Raw genomic sequence first — 21,514 nt, 5'->3', positions numbered from 1 at the left:
TCTTGTACATAGGGGCAGTATTATAGTAGTTATATTCTGGTACATAGGAGCAGTATTATAGTAGTTATATTCTTGTACATAGGGGCAGTATTATAGTAGTTATATTCTTGTACATAGGAGCAGTATTATAGTAGTTATATTCTTGTACATAGGGGGCAGTATTATAGTAGTTATATTCTTGTACATAGGGGGCAGTATTATAGCAGTTATATTCTTGTACATAAGAGCAGTATTATAGTAGTTATATTCTTGTTACATAGGAGCAGTATTATAGTAGTTATATTCTTGTACATAGGAGCAGTATTATAGTAGTTATATTCTTATACACAGGAGCAGTATTATAGTATTTATATTCTTGTACATAGGAGCAGTATTATAGTATTTATATTCTTGTACATAGGGGGCAGTATTCTAGTAGTTATATTCTTGTACATAGGGGCAGTATTATAGTAGTTATATTCTTGTACATAGGAGCAGTATTATAGTAGTTATATACTTGTACATAGGGGGTAGTATTATAGTAGTTATATTCTAGTACATAGGCGGCAGTATTATAGTAGTTATATTCTTGTACATAGGGGGCAGTATTATAGCAGTTATATTCTTGTACATAGGGGGCAGTATTATAGCAGTTATATTCTTGTACATAAGAGCAGTATTATAGTAGTTATATTCTTGTTACATAGGAGCAGTATTATAGTAGTTATATTCTTGTACATAGGAGCAGTATTATAGTAGTTATATTCTTATACACAGGAGCAGTATTATAGTATTTATATTCTTGTACATAGGAGCAGTATTATAGTATTTATATTCTTGTACATAGGGGGCAGTATTCTAGTAGTTATATTCTTGTACATAGGGGCAGTATTATAGTAGTTATATTCTTGTACACAGGGGCAGTATTATAGTAATTATATACTTGTACATAGGGGCAGTATTATAGTAGTTATATTCTTGTAGATAGTGGCAGTATTATAGTAGTTATATTCTTGTACATAGGAGCAGTATTATAGTAGTTATATTCTAGTACATAGGGGGCAGTATTATAGTAGTTATATTCTTGTACATAGGGGGCAGTATTATAGTAGTTATATTCTTTTACATAGGGGGCAGTATTATAGCAGTTATATTCTTGTACATAAGAGCAGTATTATAGTAGTTATATTCTTGTTACATAGGAGCAGTATTATAGTAGTTATATTCTTGTACATAGGAGCAGTATTATAGTAGTTATATTCTTATACACAGGAGCAGTATTATAGTATTTATATTCTTGTACATAGGAGCAGTATTATAGTATTTATATTCTTGTACATAGGGGGCAGTATTCTAGTAGTTATATTCTTGTACATAGGGGCAGTATTATAGTAGTTATATTCTTGTACACAGGGGCAGTATTAAAGTAATTATATACTTGTACATAGGGGCAGTATTATAGTAGTTATATTCTTGTAGATAGTGGCAGTATTATAGTAGTTATATTCTTGTACATAGGAGCAGTATTATAGTAGTTATATTCTAGTACATAGGGGGCAGTATTATAGTAGTTATATTCTTGTACATAGGGGGCAGTATTATAGTAATTATATTCTTGTACATAGGGGCAGTATTATAGTAGTTATATTCTTGTACATAGTGGCAGTAATATAGTAGTTATATTCTTGTACATAGGAGCAGTATTATAGTAGTTATATACTTGCACATAGGAGCAGCATTATATTAGTTATATTCTTGTACATAGGGGCAGTATTATAGTAGTTATATTCTTGTACATAGGAGGCAGTATTATAGTATTTATATTCTTGTACATAGGGGGCAGTATTATAGTAGTTATATTCTTGTACATAGGACCAGTATTATAGTAGTTATATTCTTGTACATAGGGGCAGTATTATAGTAGTTATATTCTTGTACATAGGAGCAGTATTATAGTAGTTATATTCTTATACACAGGAGCAGTATTATAGTATTTATATTCTTGTACATAGGAGCAGTATTATAGTATTTATATTCTTGTACATAGGGGGCAGTATTCTAGTAGTTATATTCTTGTACATAGGGGCAGTATTATAGTAGTTATATTCTTGTACATAGGAGCAGTATTATAGTAGTTATATACTTGTACATAGGGGGCAGTATTATAGTAGTTATATTCTAGTACATAGGCGGCAGTATTATAGTAGTTATATTCTTGTACATAGGGGGCAGTATTATAGCAGTTATATTCTTGTACATAGGGGGCAGTATTATAGCAGTTATATTCTTGTACATAAGAGCAGTATTATAGTAGTTATATTCTTGTTACATAGGAGCAGTATTATAGTAGTTATATTCTTGTACATAGGAGCAGTATTATAGTAGTTATATTCTTATACACAGGAGCAGTATTATAGTATTTATATTCTTGTACATAGGAGCAGTATTATAGTATTTATATTCTTGTACATAGGGGGCAGTATTCTAGTAGTTATATTCTTGTACATAGGGGCAGTATTATAGTAGTTATATTCTTGTACACAGGGGCAGTATTATAGTAATTATATACTTGTACATAGGGGCAGTATTATAGTAGTTATATTCTTGTAGATAGTGGCAGTATTATAGTAGTTATATTCTTGTACATAGGAGCAGTATTATAGTAGTTATATTCTAGTACATAGGGGGCAGTATTATAGTAGTTATATTCTTGTACATAGGGGGCAGTATTATAGTAGTTATATTCTTTTACATAGGGGGCAGTATTATAGCAGTTATATTCTTGTACATAAGAGCAGTATTATAGTAGTTATATTCTTGTTTCATAGGAGCAGTATTATAGTAGTTATATTCTTGTACATAGGAGCAGTATTATAGTAGTTATATTCTTATACACAGGAGCAGTATTATAGTATTTATATTCTTGTACATAGGAGCAGTATTATAGTATTTATATTCTTGTACATAGGGGGCAGTATTCTAGTAGTTATATTCTTGTACATAGGGGCAGTATTATAGTAGTTATATTCTTGTACACAGGGGCAGTATTATAGTAATTATATACTTGTACATAGGGGCAGTATTATAGTAGTTATATTCTTGTACATAGGAGGCAGTATTATAGTAGTTATATTCTTGTACATAGGGGGCATTATAGTAGTTATATTCTTGTACATAGGGGCAGTATTATAGTATTTATATTCTTGTACATAGGGGGCAGTATTATAGTAGTTATATTCTTGTACATAGGAGCAGTATTATAGCAGTTATAGTCTTGTACATAGGGGGCAGTATTATAGTAGTTATATTCTTGTACATAGGAGCAGTACTATAGTAGTTATATTCTTGTACATAGGGAGCAGTATTTTTGGGAAGTACGTCACCACCCCTGTCCATATGAGCCATTATTTTTGCTTTTACATTCCGAATCTTCTTACTTCTTACCGTCCTTGGATGGTCGAGCTTTCTTTATCCAGTCTGTCAGATGCCGAACAAAATCAAAGAAAAAGTCTCCTTCTGGGACACTTATTACCTGCAAAATATGAATAGTAATTAATGATAAAGACTAGTTATGTCTTTTTAGACACTGCAGTGTCCCCTTATAACCTAAATGTCCTTTCTTCATTCCATTGACGTACGTATAATGCGATGGTGCAGACGTCGCTTTCTTTTTGCAGTTAGAGGTGGGAACCCTCCAGCAAACCAAAAACAATTAATATAAAATGTTGGGGGTCACATCGCTTCCTAGAGACTTTGTTCAGCTGCTGAGACTTGTAGTTGCTCCGTTAGTTTGGCTGTATCAGTGCCCTGATTTACAGCGCTCCTCCATGGGTCCACAATATGGTGAGACTCTCGGCTGAAGAGCTAACACTGACAGGCACATAGCCTCATTTCATTATGACCCCGGCCCCTTCTTACCTTATCGGAGATCTTCACGAACAGACTGAAGCCTTCTGGGGATTTCAGAAGCAGCCGGTTAGCAATATCTTGGCAGAAATCCTTGGCTTTGGTGCTTGACTCTACTTCAAACGCCTGTAAGAGAAGAAGCGGTGTGAACGTCCACGGCGACAATGTGGGGTAATATTCTATCAGGCAATATCTTATGAGCACAAAGACGGGAATGAAATCCAGGGCGATCCCATCACCAGCAATACAGAGGAGCATTGTACTCCGAGAAGATGCGGCAAACTGGCCCAGGTCTAGAAGGAGGTGGAGGAACGAGACCGACAGACAAATCTACTGTCTCACGGATCAGATTCATCTCACATACTGACACATTTCACACCAATATTTTCTTGCTGTTTTTGAGACAGAAGACATCAGTGATATAGATAAGAACATAACTAACTGGTCAGCAAAATACTAGAAGGATTGTCTAACTGAAAATGTGCAACATTCACATCCATGACTGACCTAAAGCCGATGTCCAACACTGTAATACGGGTTACATCTGATCCTGAGTTACATCCTGTATTATACTCCAGAGCTGCACTCACTATTCTGCTGGTGCAGTCACTGTGTACATACATTACATTACTGATCCTGAGTTACATCCTGTATTATACTCCAGAGCTACACTCACTATTCTGCTGGTGCAGTCACTGTGTACATACATTGCATTACTGATCCTGAGTTGCATCCTGTATTATACTCCAGAGCTGCACTCACTATTCTGCTGGTGGAGTCACGGTGTACATACATTACATTACTGATCCTGAGTTACTTCCTGTATTATACTCCAGAGCTGCACTCACTATTCTGCTGGTGGAGTCACGGTGTACATACATTACATTACTGATCCTGAGTTACATCCTGTATTAGACTTCAGAGCTGCACTCACTATTCTGCTGGTGCAGTCACTGTGTACATACACTACATTACTGATCCTGTACTGATCCTGAGTTACCTCCTATATTATACTCCAGAGCTGCACTCACTATTCTGCTGCTGCAGTCACTGTGTACATACATTACATTACTGATCCTGAGTTACATCCTGTATTATACTCCAGAGCTGCACTCACTATTCTGCTGGTGCAGTCACTGTGTACATACATTACATTACTGATCCTGTACTGATCCTGAGTTACCTCCTGTATTATACTCCAGAGCTGCACTCACTATTCTGCTGGTGCAGTCACTGTGTACATACATTACATTACTGATCCTGTACTGATCCTGAGTTACATCCTGTATTATACTCCAGAGCTGCACTCACTATTCTGCTGGTGCAGTCACTGTGTACATACATTACATTACTGATCCTGAGTTACATCCTGTGGTATACTCCAGAGCTGCACTCAGTATTCTGCAGGTGCAGTCACTGTGTACATACATTACATTACTGATCCTGAGTTACCTCCTGTATTATACTCCAGAGCTGCACTCACTATTCTGCTGGTGCAGTCACTGTGTACATACATTACATTACTGATCCTGTACTGATCCTGTGTTACATCCTGTATTATACTCCAGAGCAGCACTCACTATTCTGCTGGTGCAGTCACTGTGTACATACATTACATTACTGATCCTGTACTGATCCTGTGTTACATCCTGTATTATACTCCAGAGCTGCACTCACTATTCTGCTGGTGCAGTCACTGTGTACATACATTACATTACTGATCCTGAGTTACTTCCTGTATTATACTCCAGAGCTGCACTCACTATTCTGCTGGGGCAGTCACTGTGTACATACATTACATTACTGATCCTGAGTTACATCCTGTATTATACTGCAGAGCTGCACTCACTATTCTGCTGGTGCAGTCACTGTGTACATACATTACATTACTGATCCCGTACTGATCCTGAGTTACATCCTGTATTATACCCCAGAGCTGCACTCACTATTCTGCTGGTGCGGTCACTGTGTACATACATTACATTACTGATCCTGTACTGATCCTGAGTTACATCCTGTATTATACCCCAGAGCTGCACTCACTATTCTGCTGGTGCGGTCACTGTGTACATACATTACATTACTGATCCTGAGTTACATCCTGTATTATACTCCAGAGCTGCACTCACTATTCTGCTGGTGCCGTCACTGTGTACATACATTACATTTCTGATCCTGAGTTACATCCTGTATTATACCCCAGAGCTGCACTCACTATTCAGCTGGTGCAGTCACTGTGTACATACATTACATTACTGATCCTGTACTGATCCTGTGTTACATCCTGTATTATACTCCAGAGCTGCACTCACTATTCTGCTGGTGCAGTCACTGTGTACATACATTACATTACTGATCCTGAGTTACATCCTGTATTATACTCCAGAGCTGCACTCACTATTCTGCTGGGGCAGTCACTGTGTACATACATTACATTACTGATCCGGAGTTACATCCTGTATTATACTGCAGAGCTGCACTCACTATTCTGCTGGTGCAGTCACTGTGTACATACATTACATTACTGATCCCGTACTGATCCTGAGTTACATCCTGTATTATACCCCAGAGCTGCACTCACTATTCTGCTGGTGCGGTCACTGTGTACATACATTACATTACTGATCCTGTACTGATCCTGAGTTACATCCTGTATTATACCCCAGAGCTGCACTCACTATTCTGCTGGTGCGGTCACTGTGTACATACATTACATTACTGATCCTGTACTGATCCTGAGTTACATCCTGTATTATACTCCAGAGCTGCACTCACTATTCTGCTGGTGCAGTCACTATGTACATACATTACATTACTTATCCTGAGTTACCTTCTGGATATTCTATAACTTCTTTCATGTATGTAATATGTGTGAGTGCAGCTCTGGAGCATAAGGCAGAATGTAACTCGATGTTGCTTACCTCATCTGTGTCATCGGGGAAGTACACTTTGTGAAATATTTGCGTCGTTTTATGTTGAATGGCCTCCACTTCAACTAAATGTGGTGGATACTTTCTGGATCCATTCCTGGTAAAAGCAGAAATATGAGGAGCGGGATTTGAGTTGACTGTAAATATATTTATATCCACAAAATACAAATAAATGTGTCACTTAAAGGGGTTTTCCACCTCATTCTTTAATTTTAGAGTGTGGGGGAAAAAAAGAAGTATACTCCCCTTTCCATCCTCCACTGCTCCTTCGTTCTGCTGCCTGTGTTTCCTGCCGGTCTCTTCTTCTGCTGTGGTCAGCACTTGACCGCTGCAGCCAACAGTTGTGCATACCGACTGGCTGCAGCGGTCACATGTGAACCAGGAGCCTTATGTAAAGTTAAAGAAAGAGGTGGAAAAACCCTTTTAAGGAAACTTTCCAGTGCCGCTATAGTAGATGGACACATTCGGCCACCTAAGTCCGGCTTTGCACGGTGGCGTCCATGGGTAGCACTTACCGGAGGGCTCGCTGCAGCCGGTGCATGCAGTCTGCCGCCATCGCATGCTGCTTCCGGGACTGTATAAACCTCTGTACATGAGGAAGTAGGATATTGCTGGGTGGAAAGAGGCCCGTGGCCAACCATAGCAGCTCCCAGCCCTTCTCCTCGCTGTACCTAAAACGACACGTTCACCATTAAAAAGAACCCCCCCCCTAGTGGCAGCAGAAAGAATGCTATCATTTACAGGGGTTGTCCTAACGTTGTCCGCCTATCTCCATCAGTCCCGTAAACAATAAGTGGCATGATTGGCCATCGCTCTGTGCAAATGGGGCACTTCTGAGTGGTGACCCCTAGTTATAGCTCGTGAGGACCCGGCAGATGTGTCCATTACATTGATTTCAATGAGTACCCTGTAATACTTCATTTCTCCTGTGGGGGCAGTGCAGGGAAATCGAACACTTGCTCCCAGGTACCTCCACCGATCCCTAGTGATTAAAGCAGCCCCTTCCAACAACAAAAGAAATTCTCTCAAGCAGAAAACATTAATTTAAGGTTAAAACTGCCCAAATCCTCAGTCCCGCGGTGAGGTCCCGGCTGCAGACACTCACTTGATGTGGTTCTCCGTCAGCTGCTTGAGGATCTGACAGAAGATCTCGTCCTTCAGGGGTTCGGCTTTTAAGGCACCTTCGAAGATCTGATCTGTGAGGTCGTTGACTGAGCGCACGCGTTTGGACGGGTAGTCGCCCATGTACTTCAGCATGGGTGCAGGGGTCAAGTCAAGGAATATTGGGAGCAGCAGTGGCACAAGGTTAGGAGAATCACCCATGTCCCTAAGCACAGCTTGGGTATATGGGGTAATGTGTCCCATGGCAGACACAAAAAAGAGCCCAATGGCAGATGGTCTGTCTCTATGGTCTATGCTATGTAGGCCCTGGAGCTCCCCCCCCTTAAAGGACATGTCCATTGCTAGACACCCCTAGTGTCAGACTGAAGAACATTGGGCCCACCAGAGGATTTGATTCTGAAGGCTCACCGTTCTCCCCCACTCAAGAGCCCCATAGCAGCTGCAAGGTGTGCACTATGAGCTCTCATAAAGGAGAATCCAGGGCCCACCAGAGGATTCTCCGTTTCTCTGGTGGGCCAGTCCAACCCTGGACACTCCTTTAAGTCTGAGGGACACTAAGGTTATAGGTGAGAACCAAACTCACCAACTGTCTCGGATTTACCAGGATCGTCCAGAATTTTTGGAAGCAGTCCGGGCAATTTTGGCTGAAGAGGAAAGGGGCTTACACTTACTCCTCCCACCGGTGGGAGTTTCCAGGTGGGATGGGGGGAGGACTGGAAGGTGAGAACACCCTTTAAGATTTTTTTTAGTCTTTTGCAGAAAGGATATCGATGAAGCACATGCAGGCCTCCTGCGAGAGCTCGTCGCTCATTAGCACCTTCCTCAGGAGCGCTTGTTTGATGGGCTCCCGTGTGTAACACCACAGCTTGTCCTTCCCTCGGTTCTTGGTGATCATCACGCGGCTCAGGGTGTGCTTTGGTGGCGGCCTGAGGACAAAATCAGAGAAATGATTTATGAAATGAGTTCTTTTTTGTTCTGTGGGACAGTTCTGGATTTCGGGTTCCTAATGTTCCCCATAGAGGCAGACCAAACCGCTGCTATGGGGTTTCCAACTCTAAGCTCTTCCTGCTTCTTTAGCGTTTTTCTACAGCCACCGCTGGGTGGAGCTCAGTGCTTTGCATTTTTTACAATGGTGACTGTATATTTTCCTATGCACTGAGCTCCCCCTAGTGGTGGCTGCAGGAAGACAGTTTTATTATGTACACTCAGTGCTGGAAGCCCAATGGACCCCGTTAATATTTTTACCCCATTTTCAGGAACTATCACTGCAGTGGATGTATTGGAAGGTTTATCAGTTAGTAGGACGTACAACTCTATGGTAAGTACGGAGGGGGGGGGGGGACTATTTTGAGGATTTTTTTGGGTGCCTGTAATGAGGCCTGCAATGTTATGGTGGTATGATTGGCGCAGTGTTCCCTGGGTGCAGTGCGACTTCCTAACCTGAAGTAATCATAGGAGAATTCCTCCAGAGTGTACGGCTTCACCTTCTCCTCCTGCTCCAGGGTGGCCATCTGCACCGTCCGCACCACATCCTGCTTCTGGTCTGGGGTCATCGTCACCAGTGTCTGGACAACAGAGAATGGTTTGAAGACAAGTGACCATTCACATTCCCAATCTATAATATACCTTATCCAATCAATCCAATCAGCCGGTGGCAACGGCTACAATAGTTTTAGGGACTTCGGCTTGAAAAGGGTGCTACCAAAACTTGGAACCAAAATTAATTTACAGTCATGGCCGAAATTGTTGGCACCCTTGAATGTGTTTCAAAAAAATGAAGTATTTCTCCCAGAAAATTATTGCAATTGCACATATTTTGTTATACACATGTTTATTTCCTTTGTGTGTATTGGAACGACACAAAAAAAAACGGAGAAAAAAAGGCAAATTTAACATAATTTCACACAAAACCTCAAGAGCTGGACAAAATTTGGAACCTTTCCAAAATTATGGGTAAACAACTTTGTTTCAAGCATGTGATGCTCGTTCACACTCACCTGTGGCAAGTAACAGGTGTGGGAAATATGAAAATCACACCTGAAACCAGGTAGAAAGAGGAGAGAGAAGTTGACTCAATCTTTGCATTGTGTGTCTGTGTGTGCCACACGAAGCATGGAGACCAGAAAGAGGAGAACTGTCTGAGGACTTAATAACAAAAATTCTTGAAAAATATCAACTATCTCAAGAGATCTTGATGTTTCTTTGTCCACGGTGCGCAACATGATCAGGAAGCTTACAACCTTTTTTTGTTCTGTTTTTTTTTTCGTGTTGTTCCAATACACACACACAAAAAAGAAAACATGTGTAATTGCAATCATTTTCTGGGAGAAATACTGTACATCATTTTCTGGAACAATTTCAAGTGTGTCAATACTTTCGGCCATGACTTTGATAAGGGCCGATTCTTGGAGTAGTATTCTGGAGCTTGGATGCTCACTCAATACAGGTTTATTGTTGAGATCAATGTATAACCAGTATTAAACAACATGTATGTAAGTACATGGATAAGAATGAAGTGATTAACCAGAGTCAGCATGGGTTTGTAACTAACAAGTCATGTCAGACTAACTTAATTTCCTTCTATGACAGAATCACTGACTGGGTGGATCAGGGAAATGCTGTAGATATAGTATATCTTGACTTCAGCAAAGCATTTGACAAAGTATCTCACACCATCCTTATTGAAAAAATGACCAAGTATGCAATGGACCAGGCAACTGTTAGGTGGATTCATAACTGGCTTAGTGATCGGACTCAAAGGGTGGTTGTAAATGGCTTCACATCCAGCTGGATGAATGTCTCAAGTGGGGTACCACAGGGCTCCGTCCTGGGACCTGTATTGTTCAACATCTTTATCAATGATTTAGATGAAGGAATTGAGGGTAAACTGATTAAATTTGCTGATGACACAAAGCTAGGAAGGATAGCTAATACTAGAGAAGAGAGAGAGAGGATTCAAAAAGACCTAAATAAACTGGAGCAGTGGGCAGCAACCAACAGAATGGTTTTTAACAGGGAAAAATGCAAAGTACTACATCTGGGCAATAAAAATGAAAAAAGCATATACAGAATGGGAGGAATAGAGCTAAGCAACAGTACATGTGAAAAAGACTTAGGTATACTAATAGATCATAGACTGAACATGAGTCAACAGTGTGATGCAGCAGCAAAAAAGGCAAATACAATTCTGGGATGTATTAACAGAAGCATACAGTCTAGATCACGTGAAGTCATTATCGGTCTTTACTCCTCTTTGGTCAGACCTCATCTGGAATACTGTGTACAGTTTTGGGCACCACATTTTAAAAAAGACATCGACAAACTGGAGCAAGTTCAGAGAAGAGCGACCAGAATGGTGACTGGTCTGCAAACCATGTCCTATGAGGAACGGTTGCAGGATTTGGGAATGTTTAGCTTGCAAAAAAGAAGACTGAGAGGAGACTTAATAGCTGTCTACAAATATGTCAAGGGCTGTCACATTGTAGAAGGATCATCTTTATTCTCATTTGCACAAGGAAAGACTAGAAGCAATGGGATGAAACTAAATGGGAGGAGACACAGATTAGATATTAGAAAAAACTTTTTGACAGTTAGGGTGATTAATGAGTGGAACAGGCTGCCACGAGAGGTGGTGAGTTCTCCTTCAATGGACGTCTTCACACAGAGGCTGGACAGATATCTGTCTGAGATGATCTAGTGAATCCTGCTTTGAGCAGGGGGTTGGACCAGATGACCCAGGAGGTCCCTTCCAACTCTACCATTCTATGATTCTATGATTCTATGCATCATGCTCCTGAGCACCCTCTAGTGGTGGCTGCAGGCAACCAGGTTTGTTGACTGTTTCTATGCAGATTTATTTGAAATTAATCAGTACATAATACCTGTTTAAAATAAATTTAAAGGGAATGCTTAATTTATATCATTTTTTATTTAATTTACTAGATGTCAGTCTGCATTATAAAAATAATAAGTTTGTTCCATTTTTTTAAATGATGTACATTTTTTTTACATTTTTAATAACTTCCATGGAAGTGATCATTTGGGAGATACACCCTTCCTGTGTTGACAGTGCAGCAGGGTGAGGGCGATTTATGGTGGCTGCAGTGAAAGGGGGTCAATAGACTAAGCCAGTCTTCGGTTAGTGATGGAGTATAGTCCCTTTTTCATATATAGGCTTCATGCAGTACAATGGAACTGTTATTACACTATGTACATCAGGCCATCGCAATAGTAGCACACAGCTGTTTTTTGGGGGTGCTGCATGTTGGACCCCCACCAATCTAATATTGATGACCTATCCAAAAGATTGATCTTCACTGAAGTCCTGGAAAACCCTTCTATCACTAAAATGGAAATGAGATCTCTCTGTTCATATTGTCCCAGTCTATACGCCAAAGCCGACAGGTGAGCTGCAGAGAACAGAAAGTGCCAGCTTACCGTGCCTCCTCTAGTGGAAAAAGTACAATATTTTAAGATTTTTTATGTTAATAGTAACAAAAAAATATTCAAAAAACACTTTAAAAGAAAAAATATGCTTATAATATGTCATTTTCTGAAGGCGCATATTCTATAAGTCTATTTTCATAGGGACTTAATGGACTCCTAAGAGGACCGCAATGGGCACGTAACATATTCCAAATGGCCAACAGTAAATAAAAATGACCTATGAATTTGTTTTTATTTTTGCATTAATATGTTTGGGCTGAAAATAAGTAGCATAATTTTATTAAAATATCCTGGAAGGAATGAGGACCAACCAAGAAACCCCAGATGATTTGAAGACTATGGTAAGAACCTACCACAATCTCCGAGGGGGGTTTAGTGACGCTTGGCATGACGTACACAATCTCTGTTGGAAAGTCTCCTTTGTGCTTTGTCCTCTCGTTATAGCCATGGGACCAGCCAGCATTCATGATGGACTCCCCGGTGTCCTGGTCCAGGATGATCAGGTCTCCCTTCTGAAAACTAAGGAAACCGGAATCTTCTCCAGCTATAAATGACAAAAATAAATCAAAAATATAATATCAGATCGTATAGGCCGATGAATTTAGTGAATGAGTACTGAATATTCTTTGTATTTTTGGGTCTCAACTCCTAAATAATGGTTACAACTGCATTCATTGAACAGACCCTTATTGTGGAACTTGAAAATGATAATGGGCACCTTCTCATTGGTCTTTTTATTAATCTTTATAGTCCAAAACTATTTAATCCCCCGGTAGTCTATCCCCTTAGGCTGAATGCCGAAAATGAATTTTGCAATCAAGATAAACCCCAAATAAGCAGTGCATCAAGCCCCTGATTCTCTCCTGCCATCAAGATTGCTGCCAAGAGGAGTTGAAAAGTGCATCAGGTTGCACCGGCACCCAGCAGCTACAAGTATTGCAATGATGGAGGAAGAATGCATACAGAACCCGCCTTACCAGGGTTTGGATTGTCCTGAAGAGCCACCACATACTTGGATCGTTTTCTCAGTCCTTCCAGGAAGGTCACCACAAGATCTCGGATATCTTCAGCATTGTTGGAGGTGAAGGTGTACTCATCACTTTTAATAGTGGCCAAAGTGAAGCTCTGCCCCTGCAGCTTACCTCCCCTGTAGGACAGCACAGTGAAAGGGGGTAACCAGAGAACATATTTGGATGCAGTTTCATCTTGCGTCATCGAAAACCCATGTAGCGTTACAATGTTGTCTGGCCGCCATACTGAAAGGGTGGCTACTGGGAGAAAATAAATTTTATTCCTCACGGGAGCCGCCGGCTTTCAGTCATGGGGCCGGTGTAGCAAGTGGTTACAGTCATCGCTGACAGCATTCTGAGCGGTGACAGTAAGCACGCCCCGGCAATTTGAGTTTCATTTCGCTTTGCAGCACATCTGTCCAGAACGAGCTGTCGATCAAAGCATCGGGGCGTGCTTATAGACACTGCTCACAATGCTGTGAGCGATGACGGTAACCATTCCATGCACCGCACCCATGACTGAAAGCCAGCGGCTCCCAGGAAGAAATAAGTTCACTTTCTCCCACTAGTTGCACTTTCAGTAAGGAGGTTGGGCAGCATATGAACCTGCAGGTGGATCCTATATCTGCAGGTTAATAGTGTTTAAGGACATGACAGGTTCCCTTTAATATAGTGGAGTCAGGTGTCTATCTGAAGGCATCATAGTATATAGATGTGGAGAGGCGGAGTACAGGGATGTATAGTTTTCTATTATTTGATTTAGAACTTTCATGTAAAAAGCTGTTTATCTGCTGTGAAGAGCCATAGAAAAAAGTCTGCTTTCCCCATACACTCAAAGAGAAAACCTGTGAGTCCTGCTTACTCCGCTCACTCAGTGAAAGCTGATGAGTTCCGCTTCACCCATCCAGTCATAGAGAAAGCTGGTGAGTCCTGCTTCCCCGCCTACTCATAGAGAAAGCCTGTGAGTCTTGTTTCCTCCGCCCACTCAGAGAAAGCCTGTGAGTCCTACTTATTCCGCTCACTCATAGAGAAAGCTGGTGAGTCCTGCTTCCCTGCCCACTCAGGGAAAGCTGGTGAGTCCTGCTTCACCCGCCCACTCAGGGAAAGCTGGTGAGTCCTGCTTTACCTGTCCACTCAATGAAAGCTGATGAGTCCTGCTTTACCTGCCCACTCAGGGAAAGCTGGTGAGTCCTGCTTCACTCGCCCACTCAAGGAAAGCTGATGAGTCCTGCTTTACCTGCCCACTCAGTGAAAGCCTGTGAGTCCTGCTTACCCCACCAACTCAGTGAAAGCCTGTGAGTCCTGCTTCCTCCGCCCACTCATAGAGAAGGCTTGTGAGTCATGCTACCCCCACTCACTCATAGAGAAAGGCTGTGAGTCCTGCTTCCCCCACCCGCCCAGACAGAAAGGCTGTGAGTCCTGCTTCCCCCACCCACCCAGACAGAAAGCCTGTGAGTCCTGCTTCCACCGCCAACTCAGAGAAAGCCTGTGAGTCTTGTATCCTCTGCCCATTCATAGAGAAAGCCAGTGAGCCCTGATTCCTCCATCCACTCAAGAGAAAGCCTGTGAGTTCTGCTTCCCTGCCCACTCAGTGAAAGCTGGTGAGTCCTGCTTCACCCGCCCACTCAATGAAAGCTGGTGAGTCCTGCTTCACCCGTCCACTCAATGAAAGCTGGTGAGTCCTGCTTCACCCACCCATTCAGGGAAAGCTGGTGAGTTCTGCTTTACTTGCCCACTCAGTGAAAGCCTGTGAGTCCTGCTTACCCCACCAACTCAGTGAAAGCCTGTGAGTCCTGCTTTCTCCGCCCACTCATAGAGAAGGCTTGTGAGTCCTGCTTTCCCCACTCACTCATAGAGAAAGCCTGTGAGTCCTGCTTCCCCCACCCACCCAGACAGAAAGCCTGTGAGTCCTGCTTCCACCGCCAACTCAGAGAAAGCCTGTGAGTGCTGTATCCTCTGCCCATTCATAGAGAAAGCTGGTGAGTCCTGCTTCACCTTCCCACTCATATAGAAAGCCAGTGGGTCCTGATTCCTCCCATCGACTCAGAGAAAGCCTGTGAGTTCTGCTTCCCTGCCCACACAGTGAAAGATGGTGAGTCCTGCTTCACCCTCTCACTCTTAGAGAAAGTTTGTGAGTTCTGCTTCCCCACCCACTCAGTGAAAGGCTGTGAGTCTTGCTTACCCACCCTCTCAGAGAAAGGCCTGTGAGTCCAGCTTTCCCCACCAACTCAGTGAAAGGATGTGAGTCCAGCTTCCTTTGCCTACTCATAGAGAAAGCCTGTGAGTTCTGCTTCCACCGCAAACTCAGAGAAAGCCTGTGAGTCCTGCTCTCTCTGCCCACTCATAGAGAAAGCCAGTGAGTCCTGATTCCTCCATCCACTCAGAAAAAGCCTGTGAGTCCTGCTCTCTCTGCCCACTCATAGAGAAAGCCGGTGCGTCCTGATTCCTCCATCCACTCAGAGAAAGCCTGTGAGTCCTGCTTCTCCTACCCACTCATAGAGAAAGCCTGAGTCTTGCATCCCCCGCCCACTCAATGAAAGCCTGTGAGTCCTGTTTCCTCCACCCACTCAGAGAAAGCCTGTGTTCCTACTCCACCCACTCATAGAAAAAGCCTGTGATTCCTGCTTCCCTCAACCACTCATAGAGAAAGCCTGTGATTACTGCTCCACCCGCCCACTCAGAGAAAGCCTGTGAGTCCTGTTTCCTCCGCTCACTCATAGAAAAAGCCTGTGAGTCCTACTTCTCCGCCCACTCATAGAGAAAGCCAATGAGTACTGCTTACTCTGCTCACTCATAGAGGAAGCCTGTGAGTCCAGCATCCCATGGCCACTCAGAGAAAGCCTGTGAGTCCTGTATCCTCTTCTCTCTCATAGAGATGGCCTGTGTGTCCTGTAGTAGTGGACAAACCCTTTAATTGTTTCTATGGGGGATAATATTTTAATAATATTTTTTTTGCATTCACCTGCTGCTGGACACGGCTGTGATCTCGGGGAAGGACAACTCAAGGAGAACCTGTTCTTGCTCATCTACAAAGTAGACCCCAGTCCAGTTAACAGCCACGATCACGTCATTCTTGGGAAGGCTCGGTCCTACGAACAGCAAGATAACATGTAGCAGGGCCAACAAATCATCACCTCCATGTTCATGTACTTCATGTAGTTACATTCATAAAATGTCTAGACGGGATACAATTGTAACAAAGCCTCTGCTGTGGGCAGTATTAGGCTTTATCTATCGGTTTTCTGCACACATTTTTAAATCTTCTGATAAGAGATTAAAAGGAAAGATCACTAAAATGGTGAAGAACAGAAACACCAAGTGTAGATTGATGCAGAAAATGTTGATATAAAATGTTAAAGTTCTTGCTGCCACCACTAGGGGGAGCTCACTGCATACTGAGTGATTAGTGAGTTCAGTGTATACACTGTATGCAGTAAGCTCCCCCTAGTGGTGGCTACAGGAGCATTAACATTTAAAATTATGGTGGAGATTTATTTGGAGTGGCGTTAAAAGTGCGATGTGCCAGGTTTCTTACCGGAAAACTTAAAGGCCTCATAGAATCTAGAAAACAGTAAAGGCCACTTAAACCGAGCAAAATCCACCACGTTCTCCTTAACCTTCTGTGCGTCCGATCTCCTCTGGGCGTAAATACCCTACAAGGGGAGAAAGTCATTTGCTCTCAATCACTTTATAAGATGGGAATAGTCCTTTCTAAGACATCACTGTTGATTGTCGGTCCCCTAGGGGGTGGGACTTATATTTGCATATATATACATATTTCCGCTGGGGCTGGTCTTACCTTTTTGTGTGCTGCTATTATGTACTGGGCCCACTTCTCCACGTTTTTGGACGGCGTGATCTCGCGGTCCGGGATATAAGACGGTATAAGATTTAAAAGTCTTTCCATTATCAGCTCCGAACCATAATCCACATAGTACTGCTGAGACGCCAGCTCCGCCAGATCCTCCTCCTTAACAGCGGGACAAGAATCCATTAAAAGAAGGAATCACATGATCCCACGTGGATAATGTAAGGTCCAATGTGAGTGTCATAGCATACTCCGAGGATGACATTACTAATCAGGATACACGAGTCTGGTTTATTCCTCCTCTACCTGGACACTACTACCCCCATCTTCCTTGGGCAGGAACCTGGTCCAATGGCCACCTAATGGGAGCCCTGCGATTTGTCATCACCCCAGGCGCATCTTATGATTTGTAGGCCCAGCACGATGTCATCTTTGCAGCATGCTGCAAAGTGACACTTGGATATGATCAACCCAATTGTCCGCAAGTAAAACTCGAAAACCACAATCAGTTTACGTTCACAAGTAGCTTTTTTTTTCAGCAGTAAAAAATGCAGACGATAACCAGAAAAAATTGAGCAAATCTGAATTAAAATGTGTATTTTTTATGCGTTTTCTCTGCATTTTTTTTATGGGGTTTTTTTTTTGCTGCTCAGTCTCATTGATCTCAATGGAGAAAAGAAAAATCATTAACATGCTATATTTTTAAAGAAAATGCAGAATTTAGACAAAATCCATAACATAGGACAGGCAGTGTTATCATAGGATCATATCATACAGATACTGCTAAAGCTAAACAACATTTCACTAGTTAAAGGGGTATTCCCATCTCCTGATATGTAGTAGGTGCAAGAATAATAATATTAGCAAATACCTCCAATTAGCTATGTCGCTTACCCCATGTGCAAGGAATTACAGTAGCTTAGGTATCCGTGGTTATGATCAGTCATATAGTGACAGTTAGTTGCTAGTGGTCATAACCATGGATACCTAAGCTACTGCAATGCCCTGTACATGGGGTAAGTGACATAGCGAATCAGAAGAACTATACTAAATTTCTAATTGGAGGTATTTGCTAATATTATTATTATTACATCTACTATATATTGGGATATGATCTTTGAGATGGAAATATCCCTTTAATGTAAGATGTGTACCCCGGGGGCTTGCTTACCTTCTCACACCGGTATTCACCAAACTTCACCCCCCTCACAATCTGCTGATAAATAAGACTGGTTGCCACATTGTCTTCTGTAGGATTGTGCCATGGGGTGAAAATTTCCTTCCTGAAAAACAGCCTCCAGGGGGCGTTCCTCTCCTGTGCCCCCTGCTCCTTGGCGTATTGCTCGCATTGAGATACGGCGTCCATCACGTGGTCGTTCCCGCTGCCCAGCGAGGACACCTTATCAAACAGGGCAATGTACAAGGAGAACCCGAACCGGTCCCTCAGGTTGACTTTGTCGGCCAGTGAGTTGCAGAGTTCCTTGGCTGTGGTGGCCGAGTCCGTGAGGAGGGTCTTAGTCGTTCCATCCATGAAGGTCACGGGGAGCATGATCGGCTTTTTGGATTTGGTGGCCTGGTGGGAATGAAGATGTATATATGGGTGTGTGGAGTGAGCTCAGGATCTAAGTCCCCCTCCATATACGGTGGGTACCAGCTGTGTTACACAGCCAGCACCTTCCTCTAACAGCAGCGATCAGAGCTGACTCTGATTGCTGCTGTTTAACCACTCAACCATTAAACAGTTGCGATCAGTCTACAATCAATCATGGGGTACAGATGGGCTGCTATCGCAGTTGGGGGTGGTCTACTGAAGGCCGCCATGTTTGTACTCCCGTACAGGGCTTATTATATCATTAATTTTACCACATATTGCATAGTGAAGGTTATCAAACGACTAAGGTGGGAATAAAAAAAAAAAAATAAAGCAAACTTTTTAAAAAAGTTTTAAAAAATGTTTAAAAAATGAAAAATACATAAAAATTTGAATCGTCTCCCTTTTCCCAATTTAAAAAAAGAATAAATTGAAGAAAAAAATTAAAACAAAAAAAAAAAATATTTGGTATCTTTGTATCCAACACCCAATAATTTCTGTACCCACCTGAAGTTCCAGCCAGCTGGGGGGCTGCGTCCTGGTGCCGTTGGCAAACGTCCTTCTCAATCGCTCCTCACAGTACGGCGCGTATCCTGGGGGTCCCCCATTAATAAAGTTTCTGAGGTACTGAAAAAAATAACATGGAAGTAATAAACAAATTTAAGTTTTCGATTTTTGCCCAAAATTTTGTGCAATTTACGTTTTTTTTTTCCCTTTTACGCCAGAATGTTTTACACCATTTTTTATATCCTATGCCAGTTGCGCTGTCGTAATTTGCACAAAAAAAATACGTTTAAGGTGCCGCATTTTATAAATATGGAGTGGCGGAGTTTTCATAAATGTTGGCCAAAGAAGAGATCTTTTATAAAGAGAGTCTCTGTGTCTGGAGGACCTGACCTGTCCTGTGTTACTGAGGACAATGTGTAATACTTCATTTCCCCTGCGGGAGTGCTGCAGAAAAACAATTCCTGTAACATTTCCCCATGGATTGCGACTGATAGTTAGTCCTCCTAGCAAGCCAGACAGCTGATCATCAAGGGACCCTTCCAAGAAGTAGGAACCATCTAAATCAAAGACCCCCACTCTGGCATTACGCACATATCAATGGCGGACATAATGATAAATTCTTGCACACTGACCTTGACGAACTTCTCAGAGGGAGCGAAGCATCCCACACATAGTGACATGAGGATCCAGCCACGGGCGTGGCTGCTTTTGGAGGGGTTCTGGGTAAGCTGCTTGGAGATTTGGCAATAGATTTCATCCCTGGTCAGAAATAAAAATAAAAATTAATGGTCATCTAATATAAGGATTAGAACCATCATAACGAGTCAAAGCAGGACTTTAATAATAAGGTTAGGTCATTTATATCAGTTTGGTGAAGGTCCAACTCCCGGTACTCCATCGATCAACTATTTGTAGCTCCTCGGGGGTGGGCTGCACATAGCGTATGAAGCCAGAACAGCACAGCGCCGTTCACTGTGTAGTGGTCATTCTCAGGTACTGCAGCTCAGATAACATTCACTTCAAAAGAAGCTGAGCTGTAAAACACAAGAACGGCCACTACACAGTGTACGGGATTTCATGCACTGCGTACACCTTTCCTTTGTGTCCGCAGGATAAATGATAACTTGCTGATCGGTGGGGGTCCGACTGCTGGGATCCACAACGATAGGCAGAATGGGGAAATGTTCTCCCTATTAAAATTGTAGCTGCAGTGCACTTGCTTGACTGCCATCCACTTTCTAGAAACACGCCTTGAGCGGCATAATAAAAACGCCCCAAGCTGCTGGTCGACAGCTATTACATGTGTATGGCCAGCTACACAGATGTGGGCACCTTGTATTTTGGGCTAAAAAATATATGTTTTTGCAATTGGGTGTCATTAAAAATATAGCACCATTTGACTTTTAAAAGCGGTTTGTTTCCCTGCACATTGCTGATTGCCGAATGAGTTAACTCAGAATCCATCAGTCAGCTCATTGTGATAAAGGAGTTTGTAACTTTTTTATATATTACTGCGCTCCTCTTGGCTTGATTTATAACCACGGACCGCATCAAAGTTGAGTTGAACTTTCATCCGATCATACATCTGTTGAGCAAAAGATTGCCATACTCTTCATCGGAACAAGCTCACTGATTGATTCTCAGTTAACTCATTCTGCAGCCAGTGTGGCACCCTGCTGTGCACAGGTACCACATAACCCAAAAGGGTGCATGGACGGACTTCTCCACAAGAGGCCCTCACTACATACAAACACCTCCACCCTTCCACCTCAGACCACCAGAGGGAGCCCTGTTAGGGATATATATACTGGAGGGTGGAGTTAGGTTGTCAGAGTGTGCTGACGCTAGGAGATCAGTGAAGACGCAGCACGCTGGCTGCTGTGCTTAGGCGAGCCAAGGCCTACAGCACGAGTTGAAGCCTGAGGGGCCCCGAGTGTGGCCGGAGGCGAGGAGGAGAGGAGAGAAGTGATAAGGGGGCAGAGGAGCACTATAGGCTCACCCCAGAACGTAAATTGGACACCGGGTTCGCGCCTACAGGGTCCCTTTATACCCAGTAGGGATCACCGGCATACCAGGAGGACTACAAGTCCATGGTCGACCTGAAGCTAAACCCTTGACAGGACTAGGAACCACGAAGGCCCCGGCGTCCAGGGATAGTGGTTGCCAGCAGAAGGTCCTACTACCAAGCGACAGGTGAAGGAACAGCACGACACAG

At 42.5% G+C, this 21,514-nt stretch overlaps 1 protein-coding gene across 5 annotated transcripts in view; it reads right to left on the bottom strand.

Moving 5' to 3' along the window:
* The window catches only part of MYO7A (myosin VIIA), a 454,077-nt gene that overhangs the window by 54,746 nt on the left and 377,817 nt on the right, over nt 1-21,514 (bottom strand). For all 5 annotated transcript variants that reach the window (XM_073661638.1, XM_073661622.1, XM_073661633.1 and 2 more), the window contains 15 exons: nt 19,932-20,058; nt 19,300-19,419; nt 18,373-18,774; nt 17,193-17,363; nt 16,929-17,046; nt 16,356-16,482; nt 13,361-13,530; nt 12,737-12,927; nt 9,378-9,502; nt 8,706-8,863; nt 7,921-8,074; nt 7,331-7,486; nt 6,807-6,912; nt 3,898-4,011; nt 3,424-3,511 (listed from right to left, as the gene is read on the bottom strand). In XM_073661638.1, the coding sequence (XP_073517739.1) occupies nt 3,424-3,511; nt 3,898-4,011; nt 6,807-6,912; nt 7,331-7,486; nt 7,921-8,074; nt 8,706-8,863; nt 9,378-9,502; nt 12,737-12,927; nt 13,361-13,530; nt 16,356-16,482; nt 16,929-17,046; nt 17,193-17,363; nt 18,373-18,774; nt 19,300-19,419; nt 19,932-20,058 (2,327 nt within the window). The remainder of the gene's footprint in view (nt 1-3,423; nt 3,512-3,897; nt 4,012-6,806; nt 6,913-7,330; nt 7,487-7,920; nt 8,075-8,705; nt 8,864-9,377; nt 9,503-12,736; nt 12,928-13,360; nt 13,531-16,355; nt 16,483-16,928; nt 17,047-17,192; nt 17,364-18,372; nt 18,775-19,299; nt 19,420-19,931; nt 20,059-21,514) is intronic.

The sequence above is a fragment of the Phyllobates terribilis genome, unplaced genomic scaffold, assembly GCF_046119375.1.
Source record: "Phyllobates terribilis strain yellow unplaced genomic scaffold, ASM4611937v1 Scaffold_2__4_contigs__length_985480577, whole genome shotgun sequence".
In the NCBI taxonomy this organism is placed as follows: domain Eukaryota; kingdom Metazoa; phylum Chordata; class Amphibia; order Anura; family Dendrobatidae; genus Phyllobates; species Phyllobates terribilis.
Note: the sequence above shows the minus strand (reverse complement) of the source record. Positions and strands in the feature narration are given on the sequence as shown.